Raw genomic sequence first — 16,746 nt, forward strand, 5'->3', positions numbered from 1 at the left:
ATCACTCCTCAAGTGCTTGTCTTCAGAAGAAAGCACTTATGTTTTAAGGGAGATGCATGAGGGAGTCTGCAGATTGCACACAGGATTTAGAGCCTTGGCTACTCAGACTATAAAAGTAGGCTTTTTATTAGCCTTCCATACTCCAAGAGTTCAAAGACCTAGTAAAGAAGTGTGATGAGCGTCAAAGATTTGCCCTAGTGTCAAGGCAGCCCTCAACTAAGATGACAACGATCACTTCTCTTTGGCCCTTCTGCTAGTGGGGAATGAATGTTCTAGGACCCTTCCCCAAAGCAACAGGGAAAGTACAGTTTGTTCTAGTGGCTGTGGATTACTTCACTAAGTGGGTGGAAGCTAAAGTACTAGCAGATATCACAACCAACAAGGTGATCTCTTTCTTATGGAAGAACATACTTTCTTGATTTTAGATGCCCAAGATGTTGATCACTGACAATGGAACCCAATTCAACAACCAGAAGATGAGAGAACAATGTGAAAGATTACAGATTGATCACAGGTTCTTTTCAGTATCACACCCCCAAAAAAATGGGCAAGCTGAACTTACCAACAAGGTCTTACTCAATAGTTTGAAGAAGAAGATAAAAGACGCTAAGTCAGAATAGGTAGAGCTTTTGAATCAAATCTTATGGGCATACATAACAACAACAAAGACCTCAACAGGGGAAACCCCTTTCCTCCTTACATACAGAACTGAAGCCATGATCCCAGTAAAAATTGGATGTCCTAGCGCCAGAGTATTGCACTTCTCTCCTTAGAATAATGAGCAAGCACTTAGAGTTAATCTGGACTTACTGGAAGAGTCTAGACTCACAAATGCAATAAGGAATGAAGCTTACAGATACAAGGCTACTCAGTACCATAACACCAGAGTAAAAAACAAAACCTTCAAACGAGAGGACTTGGTACTGAGAAAGCTAAAAGTCATGGACAACAGAGAAGTAGAGGAAAGCTAGCTCCAAAGTGGGATGGCCCCTTCAGAGTGACACGGGTGATCAGAGCTAACACTTATCACTTACAGGATCTACAAGTGTAACGACCCGACTTTTTCAAGGCCAAAATTGATGGATTTTTTTTAATCGTTAGGTTCTGGATGTTTTTCACCATATCATTTTGTAGATTTATAATTGCATTACATTCATTAACAAGGCACAATCCACGTAGGATAATGTAAATCAACAAATTCACATTCTTGTTCTAGTCTCATTAACATCATGAGTTCATACAAGAGTGTCGAACAACAAGTTACACAATTAATACTTTCGTTATCCTGACCTTATGTAATTTCACAACATGACATCCACATATGATGAATACCTCATATGTATATTTGTACACATAATATCAATATGTTCGCACATTTACATTTGTGTTCTATTTTAATTTTTCATTACTAGTCTTTATAAAAGGGGTCGGACAACTAATTGAGTGATTAACACGTTTGTTCATACAGAACTCATATAACCCGCAACATGTGAATATATATTCTTTTTAAAATATGAGAGTCGTGAAACGGATCTCCTTATGCACCATGTTGGTATGATGTCCATCTTACAGCACAAGGTAATTTCAAGCATTATAGGCAATTTAAGAAAACATAATAAATCAATATTAACGTTACATTTCATTTATGGACCAAAAGAGCATAATTATTTTATTTCTCCATACTTATGTAAATACCACCATTAATAATTCATCAATTACCGAGGCTAATTATAATACTCAAACCCGGTCATCCATCTCAAATACCATTAGTCGAACTAATGTTATTCTCTTTTTAAAACATAACAATCGTAGTTCTTTGATATACTTGGTATATACAAAACATGATATACATGAACACATCAGCTCTCCAAACTAACTCATAACTCTCAAATCTGGTTATCCTCTTAGAATGCCATTAGCCGAAGCTAGTCATTTGCTCATCCCAGTCATCTATTTAGGATGCCATTAGCTGAAGCCAATTGTTTATTCATTTCGGTCATCCATTTAGGATGTCATTAGCCGAAGCTAATCATTTGCTCATCCCGGTCATCCACTTACAATGCTATGAGCCGAAGCTAATCATTTCTTCATCTTGGTCATCCACTTGGGATGCCATTAGCCGAAACTAATCATTCACTCATCCTGGTCATCCATTTAGGATGCCATTAGCCGAAGCTCATCATTTATTCATCTCGGTCATCCATTTAGGATGTCATTAGCCAAAGCTAAGCATTAACCAATCAAGCGTTCCAGAGGTGATTTATGAAATCACTATAACATGGTAATATCCTTTGAAATGCTCATTCAAACGATTCATAACAGCATTCACTATAACATAATAGTAGACCCTGCATAATATTCGTACAAACATAATAGTTTAATGTTTGGTAAACACGATAATGGATCATTTGTAATATACAAACAAACATTCCATGACAGTTTAACATTCAACATAGCACAACAGTAGACCCTTCGTATTACTCATCCAACCATTCATGACAGTTAATGTTCAATACATCACAACAATAGATCCCTCGTAATACTGATACAACCATTCATGACAATTAACATTTAGTATAATACAATAATAGATCTTTCGTAATACTCATACAACCATTCGTGACAATTACATTCAATATAATACAACGGTAGATCCTTCGTAATACTCATACAACCATTCATGATAATTAACATTCAGTTTAATACAACGGTAGATCTTTCATAATACTCACACAACCATTTATGACAATTACATTCAATATAATACAACGACATATTCTAATTTGCTGCAGACAACACACTTTCGGCAGCAAACACTGATTTGCTGCAGACAACACCATTTCGACAGTGAATGCTCATTCACTGCAGACAATACAATTTCAGCAACAAATGCTAATTCACCGCAGCCAATATAATTTTGGCAACAAATGCTAATTCACTGCAGACAACTCAATTTTGACAGCGAATCACAAATTCGCTGCAAACAATACACTTTCGGCAGCGAACGCTGATTCACTACAGACAACACAACTTCGGCAGCGAATGTTAATTCGCTGTAAACAACACAATTTCAACAGCGAATGCTAATTCGCTGCAAAACATACACTTTCAACAGTGAAGCAGAACACATACTTTCAGTAGCGAGTGCTAATTCGCTGCAAACAACTCAATTTCAGCAGCGAATCACAAATTCGCTGAAGGACACACACTTTCGACAACGAACGCCAATTCGCTGCAGACAACTCAAATTTTGGCAACGAATCACAAATTCGCTGTGGAACACACTTTCAGCAACGAATGCCAATTCGCTATAGGCATGCAATTTGTCATTAGGTTCCAACAATGTCATATGATTTTAGCATGAACACACACATACATTTTCAATTCTAGCGCATAATCTGTCATCAAATCCCAGCAAAGTTACATGATCTTAACATGAACACACACAAGCATTTTCAGTTCCAGCACATATCTATCATCAAATCCCAGCAGTTACATGATCTTATTATGAACACACACATGCATTTTCAATTCCAGCATATATCTATCATTAAATCCTAGTAGAATTACATGATCTTAACATGAACACACACATGCATTTTCTTACACAATGCATTCTGGCCAACCCTATAACTATGGTCGGCCCTCTACCATGTTTTGTTCTTTCCATTTTATTCATTTTTTCCTTGTTAGATATTCTGGAAATTTGCCTCATTTCATCTCTGTTTCCTTGTCCTCTTAGTTGATTTCAGTTTCCTTCACAGTAGCATAGGGGTTTTAGGTCAATTTTCTTAGGGACTCCTTCATCATTTTCGGTTCTGGGTCTCAAGAACAAGGGGGGAAAAGAGACTACATGACCTTTACATTTCAAATCTAAGTAGGTCTGGACAGTTTGGTAGTATTCCTTCTCTTCTTCTTTTAGTTCTCCCCCTTATTCTTCCTCTCTCGGTTCTCTTTCTTCTGTCAATTTCTTCCTACCCGTTACAACCCCTTCTCCCTTCCTCTAAGCATCTGTTTGACACAACCAAAAGATTGATATCTTCTCCCAAGTGCAGGAGTGTCGAAGTAATAAATAACCCGTCAAGACTAGGGTCGAACCATAGGGAGGTGAACTATATAGAGTTATAAATAAAAGAAAAGATTTGAAGAGAGCTTTGAGATGTGATAATGATGTAAGGATTTAAACAAAGATAAAACAATTGTCAAGGTTAGAGGATCCACTAATGGTATTTCAAATAAGTATAGTATAAACTCTTTTTATTATTTGACTAGAAACCACACACAAAGGAGGTTCCGCTCGGATTATAAATTGTTAACATGATTACATTAATTATCTTATTCGAGTAATGTCAATACTTGTAAATATTATCATGTATTCATGGTGATAGCTTATGTTAACAACAAATCAAGTTCCTTTCATAGCACAGGTGTCGGTTATACCATACAGTTGGGCTATGAAAGTGCCAAGTATTTGTTGTACCAAGGGTTGTTCAACACAAATCTAGATTAACCATTTAACAAGCAAGGTATTAAGAGTGAGTAAGATAATAAATATAAAACATGTTAGTTTATACTATACTTGTTCTTACACCATTAATGTAACCTTTTCACATTGACATAATAAACTTAGCTGAACATTATGAATAAGAGAAACATAGATAAACAAGAGGAGAACATGATTATATAAGTGTAATAAAGGAAATGAAAGGCATAAATAAGAGATTAATGAAAGCAAAACTTAAGCATTTCAAAAATATAAAGAGAGAGAGTAAGAACATGATCTTGATCTGAAAACCAAGATGCCTAAATGCATGGCAAATGCCTCCTTTTATAGGCCAAAATTCAGAACTATTGATTTGATGACTTATTGTTGAGTGGGTGGCCACATATTGACTTGGTGACAATCCTTATCTTTTTGTCTGAACAAAACGTCATTGTTAACATCATAATTTGAACAGATAGTCTTCATGAAAGTTCTAGAAAATTGTCTCAGCTTCCAACAAAACAAGAATCAGCGCATTTGGACTTCTAGAACTCGAGATATGGGCTGAACACTGAGTAGTGTCTGGGCTATAGGACAGATTCCGACTTTTCTGTTGTTGCTACCATTTGAACTAAAAAATGGCACTTTTAAATCTTGGACTCTTCATGAAAGTTTTAGGCCTATGTCTTAGCTTTTCATACATATAAACCAGACCTAAATCCAAGTTCTACAGCTCCAGTTATGATACAATAACTAAATGGTGTTCTAGTTTGGACTAAACTAGCATCTCTTTTCTAAGCTTACCCCTCTCTTTGTCTTCTCAATTTCAGTAGTTAAACTCATCAATCAATCCTTTGATTTATGTGATAGGCCTGCATTTAAGGTGAACATTTACCATAAATTAAAGGTATCTTATATTATTAAACATGTTATTATAAAACAGGCTCTAGCTAAGGAGTTATTGATACTTCAAGTGCAAAATGATGATATAAAACCTTGATAAAAATGCACTTTTAAGTACTAATCACTGTTCAACCTTCACTCATGGTCTCAACTCTCTCTCTCTCTCTCTCTCTCTCTCTCTCTCTCTCACACACACACACACACGTTTAAAGGGGCACTCTTTGCTGGTTTGGTTTAAGTTTCTGTTGGGAAGGAGGAAGAGTAGAGAGATATGCAGTTGAACATGCAGCTGCTGCAGACAACTTTGGGAAGAGGAAGGGTCACCTTTTCTCTCTATCTCTCCTTGCATTTATACTCCATATTAAATGAGGTGGGGTGTTTTGGTCTGTCCAAAACTAGTTTTACCCCTCCCTCTTAGCTCTTTAAGACAGCCTGGTTTGTTTCCTAAACTTTTAATTAGACTCAATTGTTGCCGATTCAGAAATTGGCAGTGAAAACTAAGTTAGAAATCGATAGTGAAAACTGTGTCGCTGTCGATTCAGAAATCGACAGCCAAAAACTGCGTCGCTGTCGATTCAGAAATCGACAGCGATGGTAAAGTCACTTTGGCTTTACTTCTCCTTTTCTTTTGGTGTTTACAACAAGGCTCTAACCTACTTCATGCATGACATTTAGACCACTTTAAGTTGTATTTTTGTTGAATTCATCAATAAACAATGCATATTTTTATCATTTGTGTTCTTATTTAATCTACATTCCTTTCTCAGGACTACTTCCTACCAATCCAATTGAGGTTACACACCTTTGTGTTTTCGGGACCCACTTCTCCAATATGGTAGCGAAGTCCTAAGTGAGCATCAACCTCTACTGTCACTAATCGAGGTTACACACCCCTGTGGCGTTTAGAACCCACGTCTCTAGGGCAGTAGTAGGGATTAATGCTTCACTCTTCAGGGTGGCTTTCAATGCCCCCTCCCTTCCTTCTATCTAGCCTTTTCAGTTGGAAGTAAGAGCACTAGAGTGGCCTTCTCAGGTCCATCTTATCTGTCCAAATGGGTTACATACCCTGTGTGCAGTCTGAAACCCATATCTCTCTTGAACAATACATGATTAGTCTCTATAGCATTCAAAAGTGCTGGAGCAGCCTTATCAGGCTCACCATATCTATCCAAACAGGCTACATACCTTGTGTGTGGTCTAGGATCCATATCTCTCCTAGATAGCATAGGGACCTGCCTCTACAAATTCAAGAAACTCTGGAACTAGCCTTCCAAAAACAACACCTCCTACTGGTCCAAGCAGGGTTACACACCCTTGTGGCATCTAGGGCCCACTTCTCCAGGACAATAGTAAGTGTCAAATGCTTATTTAAGATGGATGATAGGACCAGTCTTTCCACGACAATACCTCATATTGATCCAAATTAGGTTACATACCTTGTGGCGTCTGGGACCCACTTCTCTAGGACAATAGTGAGTGTTCAATGTTTATTGGTCTCCAACATAGCCAGAAAGGATTACATAATTCTCTTCAGCTTATCTGCGTACAAAAGCTACCCCAGACTCATCTATGTTCTTTCGACATGAAGCTCTGGAGCTCTTTGCTCATTAGGAGAACCCCTATCAGCATCCTCAATTTCCAAGGGTCTAGACTAAAAAACCTCCTCACGAGACCCCGCAGGAGTATCCATTGTTGCCCTGATTGGGGAAGACCCTGAGGTTTTCTTTATTTTCTTTGACATCCTGGTCATTGTTTGAGCCAACCAGTTCTGATGAGTAGGAGATAGACTTTTCGGTTTGGAAACCTCCTCCTGGACCGCTTCAACTCCCAAGTTAGCTGGTATACCTCCCCATCTTTTTGCCTAAAAGGAATCCTTTGAGTAATTTCTTCCTCAGCTCTCTTCATCTTAGCTCTCTATCCAGAAAGAGTCTGCTGAGTAGATTCACTTTTCTTATCCAATTCAGCCAATAGAGCCCCGCATGCCTCCCTGACAGGATTGCTCATATATATAGGCGCCTCCATCTTGACAAAAACACAAGAAGAGGGGACTTCAGAGAAGCTTCAGATCATTTCCACCAAGGCGTTGAAAGGGCGAGGTTCTGAAACCTTCACATCCTATTAGGGAAGAGAAGTTGAAAGAACAGTCCTCTGAGGAAGGATTGGGAACACCATTACATCACTGACGGGGGGCTTACTTACTGAAACCTTACTAGCAACACTCTTGTTAGTGGGAGCTAAGGGGGCAGCTGAAACACGCCCTGAAGATTTAACAATGGACTCTTTGGGAACACCATCCCTGCTAGCAAGGGGCCAATGAGAGGAGTGTAAAAAACCTTCTGATTAGGATTATAACTCAACTAAGGTTAGTCAAAAACTTCTTTAAGTCCTTTAAGTCTCCCTATTCTTCTAAAATGAGCAGACTTTGGGTTACTGATAGAACATGGTTTTCTAAAACCCTCTCACATTTAAAAACCATCACACGAAAGCCATAACCCAAAATAAGGTTATGTTTTCTCCACGCCCAATCTTGTATTGGGCCGAAGTACACTCGTGCCCAACTCTAAGTTAGGCCATGACGCATCCACGCCCAACTCTAATTTGGGCCACAATGCGTCCACACCCAACTCCTCTTGGGTTCAGCCTACAGCTGAACCCAAAAACACCTGGATTCAGCTAAACCCAATTCCTTTTGGGTTCAGCGTAATGTTGAACCCAACTTCTATTGGGTTCAGCGTACTAGTGAACCCAAATACACTTAGGCTTAGCGTACAACTGAACCCAACTTCTATTAGGTTCGGCGTAATGTTGAGCCCAACTCCTATTGGGTTCGGTGTACTAAGTTCAGTGTACAAGCTGAACCCAAATACATCTGGGTTTGTCGTATAGCTGAACTCAATTCCTCTTGGGTTCAGCGTAACGCTGAACCCAACTTCTATTGGGTCCGGCGTACTGTTGAACCTAAATACACTTGGGTTCAACGTATAGCTGAAAAGTAACCCCATTTTAAGCCTCCCCTACTCTAGGCCTGGGCTAGTGATTATGATACCCATCACTTCCCATTAATTACGAACATGTAGCTCATGCTTATGTTAATGAGATGTGATGACGTCAACAATAGAATAATATTATTCTACCATTACGAGATTACATCTCTACCCCTCACACATCCTATGAAGCAAGTCAAGACATGTAATATAAAAGGAAGCTTGAGTACACAGAAAAAAGGTTTGAAACCTTATGCTCTTAGACATAAACACATTCCTTCTCTTATTCCCTTACATCTACATCTTCTTCTCCATCTTTTTCTTCTCTATCTTTATAAAAGCTCATTAATACCTTCATTAATGTCTTTCTATCATACAAAATACTTCGTACTGACTTGATCTTCGGAGGATCCCCCAACAACACCCCCAATGGGTCTCTAAGGGACTTTGTGCAGCTATTCATTCAAAAGAAGATTTACAACCCTTGAAGATATCCATTAAGGAGGAGGCAGATACCATCTGAAAGTGAAGGTCGTAGAACACACTGTGAATGATCTACAAAAGTCTTTAGAAATAATTCCTTCCAGAACATTTCCTATGATTTTTGTAGCCTCATGACTTAATTTCTTGAATTATTAATCAAAACATTATTAGTTCTTGAATTGAACAAGTTATTTGATTTAATTCAAATCAACAATGACCAATTATTACATAACATATGTTTTTTTGTGATTTTACTTTCAAAAAGTCCAGGCATCAAACCATGGCACACGTTGCATGATAATTGATCATTGTTAATTTAAATTAATAAATGGACTAAATCAAATCAAACAATTTATTTAAAAATGGAGTTTTTGTTGAGCATTTAATGAGACATTGACCAATAATTCTAGGAAATTGGATGCAATTTGGCCTAATTAACACCCTGTTTAACTAAGTCAATTATATAAACTCCATCAGGATAAACCTTGCTTGAAATCAATGGTTTAATTGCATAATCAAAACTGACATTCACACCGCACAACACATAAACACGGCCAGTGGTGCTACTGAACTCGAAGCAAGTGGAGGCGGCCTCGAATGAGTTATTACGTCGTGAGATTTTGTCTCGCATTGCTCGCGGGGAAGATATTTTCAAGTATTTTTTTTTTTCAAGTGGGATGCATTGCTCATGTCTTACCTAATCAACACCGATCCGGTTGTTGACGCGTACTCCATTCAATTATAGTTTACTCATCAATTTTTGCTACTGAGTTGTAGTGTTTTTATTTAACAATTAAGGGTATTGTTGATTAGTTTATACTAATTTACTTCTCATGCTATGTTATCAGATAAAAAAAATTAAACAAAAAAGAAATATCCAAGAGACCTTTTGTTATTGTTACTTAACCTTTTCTTTTGAAACCTATAACATTATGTTTTTTTTTTTTTTACGAGTTAATGATGTATCTTGTTATACAAATTCTTTTGTATAATCCATAAAAACTATCTTTATTAAAATTTATATCCTTTTATCCATAGTTATAAAAATCGATATGTGACAAGGCTCGAAATCACAGGGTTGGAGGATCGACTCTATTTAAAAAAAAAAAAAATCAAAACAACATCTCTTAAATAATTTTTTTAAAAAAAATCAAAGAATTGAAAACGAGATTTTGAATGAATCAGAACCAAGTCGACCTAAGTTATGACTAAGTCATTCAAGTTTTTTTTCCTAACTCGGACCGTTTAGATCCTAGATTGACCCACTAAGCCAATCTAAATTTTATAATTATGCTTCTATTTATGCTTTTAGTTAAAATACCAAGTGTCAATCATCTATACATTTAACCAATAAAAATAGGACATGTTTGCTCTTGTGTTCTTATTTTTATGGGAATTTGCCTTATGAAACTTTTATGGATTCCATTCAACTAAGTAAAATCATATAACAATTGTTAAGAATTTTACTTTGAATAATAAGATTATTATTTGAGAAATAAAACTATATATATAAAAATAGAAAAAAAATTTTAAAAATCCAAACCAATAAAAATTATCTTCCAATTAAAAATAATAAAGTGAGAATTTAGTTATAAATATTAAAAATATTATATTTTTAAAAATTGTAAAAAAAAAAGAAATTAAAAAGATTTAATATAATAACAAAAACAATACTAAGCTAACGAACCCATTTTATTAATATAAAATAAAAACTCATGTTTTTTTTTTGTTTTGAAATCAATGGTTAAATTGCAAAATAAAAAATCACACACATTTACACCACACAACACATGTAACACGACAAATGGTGTAATTGAACTTAAATACGTGGAGGAGGCCTCGAAAGAGTTATCATGGTCTTGGAATTGCGACTCGCATTGCTTGCGGAGAAGATATTCAAGTTTTTTTTTTTTGTTTTTTCAAATGGGATGCACTGCACATGTCTTGCCTAATCAACAATCCGGTTGTTGATCCATAATCCATTCAATTATAGTTTATGTGATAGTTTTAAAATTTGATCCGGATATTTACTCAAGGTGAGGCTTGAGTTAGGTCTAAGATTAATTTGATTTAAAAATAATAATTAAAAATAATTTTGTTTTTATCAAATTATTTTTATTTTTATTTATAATTTAAACCAATCTAAATCACATATTAATTGAGTCTTGCATCAATCCGCTAGACCAGGCAATAATTTATATATCAAGTTTTCTGCTTGTTATTTATTTCCAGTAATAGTGTTTTTATTCAACAATTAAAGGTAATTTTTTTATATTAATTTACACGTCTCAACTTCTACATTGATTTTATACGTTCGAAAGAAATAAAGTTTTCTTATTGTTAATATTGAAGTTCGAATTCAGAAAATTGTTAGAAAAAAAAACCTTTTTATCACTTAGTCATGATTTTATTGAATAGATTCAAGGAGACTACATAACAAGAGAAAAATAATCTTTCAAGGATCTTTCTTTTTATAATTCAAAGAGTATATTCTAAATTAGTTCTAATAGTTTTGTAAAATGAATTAAATAATTCCTATAATTTAAAAAATAATTAACCAGTCCTTATATTTTTATAGCTATGGTAACAAAATCATGTTTCTTTTAAATTTATTTTGTTTTTTCGTTTTAAGAATAGAAAAAAAGAAAAAGAAAAAGATATTATGGAAAAATTAATACGAAAATAAGATATTTTTTCTAAAATAAATATATATTAAATTAAGCATGATCAATTGTTTAATTTATTTTCCAAGACTAAAAGAACTAATTTATAATTATAAATACAACTAAAATGAATATATATATTAGACCCACACACCATACTCTTTTGAACAAACACAACATGATTGATTTTTTTCTTCTAATTCCATCATTTTGTGTGGAGTTTTTAGTAAATTTTATTTTTTAGTATTGAATTGATAGTAAATAAAAACTTGAATTTTTTATCATAAGTAAAAAAATAAAATTGACCCAATAATGAAATCCATAACTTATGTTACAGGTTTGATGAGTAAACTAAATATTAATCAAAGAGTCCGACCAAGATTTTCTAGCCCTTTTGTTTATATATATTTTTTTCAATTCCATAATTTATTATGAGTTTTTTATTTAATTTTATCTTTCGATATTTAATTGATAATAAATCAATTTTTATAATTTTAATAATGTAATAAAATAAAAAAAATTAATTTAACATATAGAATTTATAATTTAGGTTGTAGAGTTGAGAAGTTAATTAAAAAAAGCTGGGTAGGGATTTTTTAAGTGGGCGCGGATAAACTGGTTTAATTTAATCCAAGAGATATAATTAAAAAATTGTTGTGTAACTTATTAAGGATGGCTGTTCAAATGGGTAGGGAATCGGTTGCCAGTACTTTATATAAAGCAAATGTTTATTTTTATGAAACTTTTGCTAGAGCGATGCCAAATGTTAGAATATATGGATAAAAAAGATTAAGAATATATATATATATCAATGAATTAATGAAACCTACAGTTGAATATTGTTTTAAGATCATAATAATATGTATTTTTACTTTTCTTGATATTTAATATTATTTTGAAAATTTGATGATTCAGAGTCTAATCCAAGTTAAATTTCAAGTTATATTACAAAGAAAATTAAATCAAACTAATTAATTTAATTTTAGTTAATTTTATTAACTTGATTAAACACAATCAAATCTTTAACTTAAAAAAAAATCATTTATGGTAGATTCAAACTCTAATGTTTTTTAATTTAATTAATTCATGCTAACTCATCAATATCATGAAATATGAAACAATTTAGATTATAAAATTAACTCACTTAATTAACTCATTGATTCATAAGACGATAATTCAAGAACTTAACTTCAATTATTCTAAGGGATGTAATTCAACTGATTAGGTTCTAGGTTTGCTCCTTAAAGATCACCAGTTTGAGTCTTACAAACCTCAGGGTCATTTGAGGCTTATATGATTGTTAACTTTAGAGCCCATGGAATTAGTCAAGAAGTGCACAAGCTGATTCGGACACCCATGTTAATCTAAAAAAAAATTTAACTTCAATTTGAAATATATATCATGTAACAGGGATGACAATGGAGGTTCAAGAAAGCAAATGATGCATGCCCTCTCTACCCTCACTTAACCTCTGAACTAGCCTCTATTTACATTTTCAAACAAATTTAATAAAAAAATATTATAAAAAACTACACTTATTTTATATATATATTCAGAAACTATAAATTATTTACATATATAAAATTAGATAAGAAGGTTTATTAAATATAACTTATTATGTGTTTGATAATACCGTGTATAGTATTATTAATTTAATATTTTATAAATAAAAAATGCACGTAAAACAATAATAAAGTATTTAAAATAAAAAAAACGTGGTTGGCGAGAAGTGCACATTACCCCAACCATGACACACTAACCTTCCAGTTTCTAATCCTCCGCAGCCACCAAAACGAAGCACATAAACGTTAAAATCTCGAAGTCCAATAAACCCAATCAGCAACTCCATTAGTCCCATCGCCTTAATATCTTTTTTTTTTTTTTTTTTATGGATACCATAACCGGATGTTGCCTAACTCTCAGACCTCGCAGTCTTGGCATTGCTGACCATCATTCCCCACAGCTCTCCACTCCAAAACGCACCGTCTCATTACTATCTTTGTACAAAAACCAAAAGTCTAAGACCAAACTAACGTTATCTTCAATGGCAGCACCTCTTCAAGTCTCAGCGTTCTCTACTATTGGTATATGTTGCCGGGGTTTTCTTGTTTTTAGTTTTCTTTTGCCGTGTTGGGTTCTTAGTGTTTTCTTGATTCGGTTCTTGAAGGTGCAAGAAATGAGGAGTTGGGGACCGCAAGTTCTGGTCTTGTTGGGGAGAATGATTTGCTGATTGTTGGTCCTGGTGTTCTTGGTCGCTTAGTCGCTGAGAAATGGCGCCAGGTAATTTTTCTTTTTCATTACAAAATCATAATTATCGTTGCAATCTGTTCTTTTCTGGTCTCTAGTTCTGACTTTGAATGCTTAGGACTGAAGGAGAATTGTGTGGTTTTTCTTTTTTGGGTGTTTGTGTTGTGTTGAAGATCAGAAATTTATGGGATTATGTTTTTGAGTAGGAACATCCGGGTTGTCAAGTTTATGGCCAGACGGTGACTACAGATCACCATGATGAATTGATTAAAATGGGTATCAATCCATCTTTGAAAGGGACTAAAGCAACACAGCAGTATCCTTATGTCATTTTCTGTGCTCCGCCTTCTCGAACTTCGGATTACCCTGGTGATGTAAGGTAATAAAGATTAGTGTCTTTGTTGCTTATAAAATGGGTGCTTGATGTGTTCAAGGATGTAGTTGTACTGTGTATAAGCAAATGTAACGTGGTGCCTGATTGCATAGATTTTATTGATCAGAATTTTAGAGTGTTCTCGTGACTGTAAAATGATGGGCTATCTTTGCTTTGATTGCATCCACCTTTTTACTTGTTCGATTAAAACTGAGTTGCTTGGTTAAGTCAACCTGGGTAGTTTAGGGTTGCTTTGTATGAACAATTGGGTATACAATACGATGGAGAGTTGCACACATATGAGAGGAAGTAGACATTAAAATCTGTGATTGGCAACATGATGTTACTCAATGATTATGTTATTTCTTCGGACCATTGACCAAACAGAGAAGCTGCCTTGAGCTGGAATGGGGATGGTTCTTTCGTGTTTACATCAAGCTCTGCACCGTATGATTGTTTTGACAATGGACAGTGCAATGAGGTATGAATAAAATCGAAGAATTATTGTTAGAAACAATGCTTACCTTTTCTTTAATCTCTATATTCAGAAACAGGCTTTTCCCGTGAATAAAAGCTCAACTTGGCTTATTGACAAGTCAAATGAATTGCTCTATTGCCTTCTCTGGCCCTTGGCCCTGAAGACAGTAAAACTTGAAACTATGCTATTTTTGCTTTTGAGTCTCAATAATATTCCATGCAGGACTCTCCGGTAGTGCCCATTGGGAGAAGCCCCAGAACAGATGTCCTTCTGAAAGCAGAAAAAGTGGTGCTGGAGAGTGGTGGTTGTGCTATTAGATTGGCAGGACTTTATATATCCTTCTCAGTCCTTAATTATGTGGATTTCATAAACAGTTGAAATGGAAACTTTAGAAATTTGTGGTGGATTCACTTAACCTTGACTGCCGACACAAAGCAGATAGAGGTGCGCATGCTTACTGGTTGGAGAAGGGTACTGTTGAAGTTCGTCCAGATCACATCCTGAATCTTATTCACTATGAGGTCGAGCTCTTTGTTCTTCTGAATTTACAATTGACATTCTTTTTTGGTCATGCGTGTAATCCTCTTCCACTGTAGTTATTTTGTGTCTGGTAAGAGTTATTCACATTCCAGATTCTGCGTTTTTATTGATTCAAAGGATTTTCATTTCTTGTCATACAACATGCTTTAGATGGTGCTTCTTCTTACTGTCAGCAGCCCTCTTACGTTCTCACATTGCTAGCATGTCTTTGCACTATGATTAGTGTTTGTGATGTAAAACAATGAAGTTGATTTGGTTTTTGTTAATTTGTTTTGTTTGTGTGTTACTTTAATAGGATGCTGCTTCCCTTGCTGTTGCAATCTTGAAGAAGAAACTTCGGAGCCGGATTTTCTTGGGTTGTGACAACCATCCATTATCTAGGTAATTGCCGTTGATGATAGATAACCTGTCTTGAAATTTCAAAGATTTAAAAGTTTCTTCTTCTGTAATCGATCTGCAGGCAAGAAGTTATGGACTTGGTCGCTAAAAGCGGGAAGTTTAGCAAAAAGTTTGTGGCCTTTACAGGTGCTCCTTATGATGAGTTATGGACTAAAGAACCGTTATGACTTCTTCTCTTTCCCCTTGTCTGACAGAGATGCTTGTTGTTGTTAATTAAAATACTATACCTGCAATTTGCACATCACATGTCTCGTTAATGCAGGGACAAGTGATCCTTTAGGCAAGAGATTAAACAACTCTAAGACTCGCGAGGAGATAGGCTGGGAGCCAGAATACCCTAGCTTCGCTCATTTTCTTGGTGTCTCAAAATAGATGCTATGCCTGTCAGCAGTAATGTGATGGCATAGAGCTGACGGGAAGTCCACGGTTGTGACGGAAAGGATGCTTGGTGCTGGGGCAGCTGATTTCTACGTACCTCACATTTGAAGGCAACAAACCACCTCCATTTTCACTATTTTTGGTTAGCAGCTGCAATGAGAACCGGAAACCTGAACATGTATTTGATACTACTCTTTATGAATAACAAGTCTTTAGAAACGTTTAGATTGTGTCTTTGATCTCTTGTCTTGCAAATAAAATACACTTTCATTTGATTCATCATTACTGCATTCTTTCTCCTCTGAACAAAAATATAGAGCCAAAGAGGAAAAGAACAGCAGGTGCATTCTACCTCATCGTTGTGAAAGCGAACAGTTTTTTGCTTTGTAATGGAGACAATGACTGGTCAACTCCATCCTCCAAAAATTAATTATCAAGTTATAAAAAGATGGTTGACACGAAATATTGATAATTTTAATTAAGTAGTTGCAACAAGGTAACACAGAAAGAGTCCATGAACAAGAAAGGAGGCCAATATTGCATCTTGTTATTTACTTAAAGCAATTTGCGGGTAGGTTAGATATCAATATTGATTAAAAAAAGAGAAGAGAGTAGGTTTAGATATAAATGGAAGAAATACTTTGGTTGGTCCCTATAATTTAGATTTCTAATCATATTTGTCTCTATAATTTTGTTTTGATCATATTTATCATCTTACTTATAATTCTTATACCAATATATATAATTAAATCGAAATCACAGGAGAAAATATGATAAAAAAAAAAATCAAAGCAATAAAAGCAAAATATGATTAA

The 16,746-nt window shown here is 34.9% G+C and overlaps 1 protein-coding gene across 1 annotated transcript; it reads left to right on the plus strand.

The window, feature by feature from the left end:
• The first annotated feature begins 13,282 nt into the window (after positions 1–13,282).
• Positions 13,283–16,210, plus strand: LOC7481638 (uncharacterized). Its single transcript, XM_052454798.1, has 9 exons — positions 13,283–13,600; positions 13,684–13,796; positions 13,970–14,142; positions 14,524–14,617; positions 14,837–14,945; positions 15,044–15,135; positions 15,450–15,535; positions 15,615–15,679; positions 15,816–16,210. Exons 1-9 carry the CDS (start codon positions 13,405–13,407, stop codon positions 15,923–15,925), a joined length of 1,038 nt encoding a protein of 345 aa, XP_052310758.1. The 5' UTR covers positions 13,283–13,404; the 3' UTR covers positions 15,926–16,210.
• Positions 16,211–16,746: the final 536 nt, after the last annotated feature.

The sequence above is a fragment of the Populus trichocarpa genome, chromosome 8, assembly GCF_000002775.5.
Source record: "Populus trichocarpa isolate Nisqually-1 chromosome 8, P.trichocarpa_v4.1, whole genome shotgun sequence".
NCBI classification, from domain to species: Eukaryota; Viridiplantae; Streptophyta; class Magnoliopsida; order Malpighiales; family Salicaceae; genus Populus; species Populus trichocarpa.

Bases quoted from the DNA above. Each gene is read 5' to 3' on its own strand.
- LOC7481638 (XM_052454798.1), top strand. From the start codon at position 13,405: ATGGATACCATAACCGGATGTTGCCTAACTCTCAGACCTCGCAGTCTT. The intron at 13,601-13,683 runs GTATATGTTGCC...CGGTTCTTGAAG, and splicing joins CTCAGCGTTCTCTACTATTG to GTGCAAGAAATGAGGAGTTG. The intron at 13,797-13,969 runs GTAATTTTTCTT...GTTTTTGAGTAG, and splicing joins TCGCTGAGAAATGGCGCCAG to GAACATCCGGGTTGTCAAGT.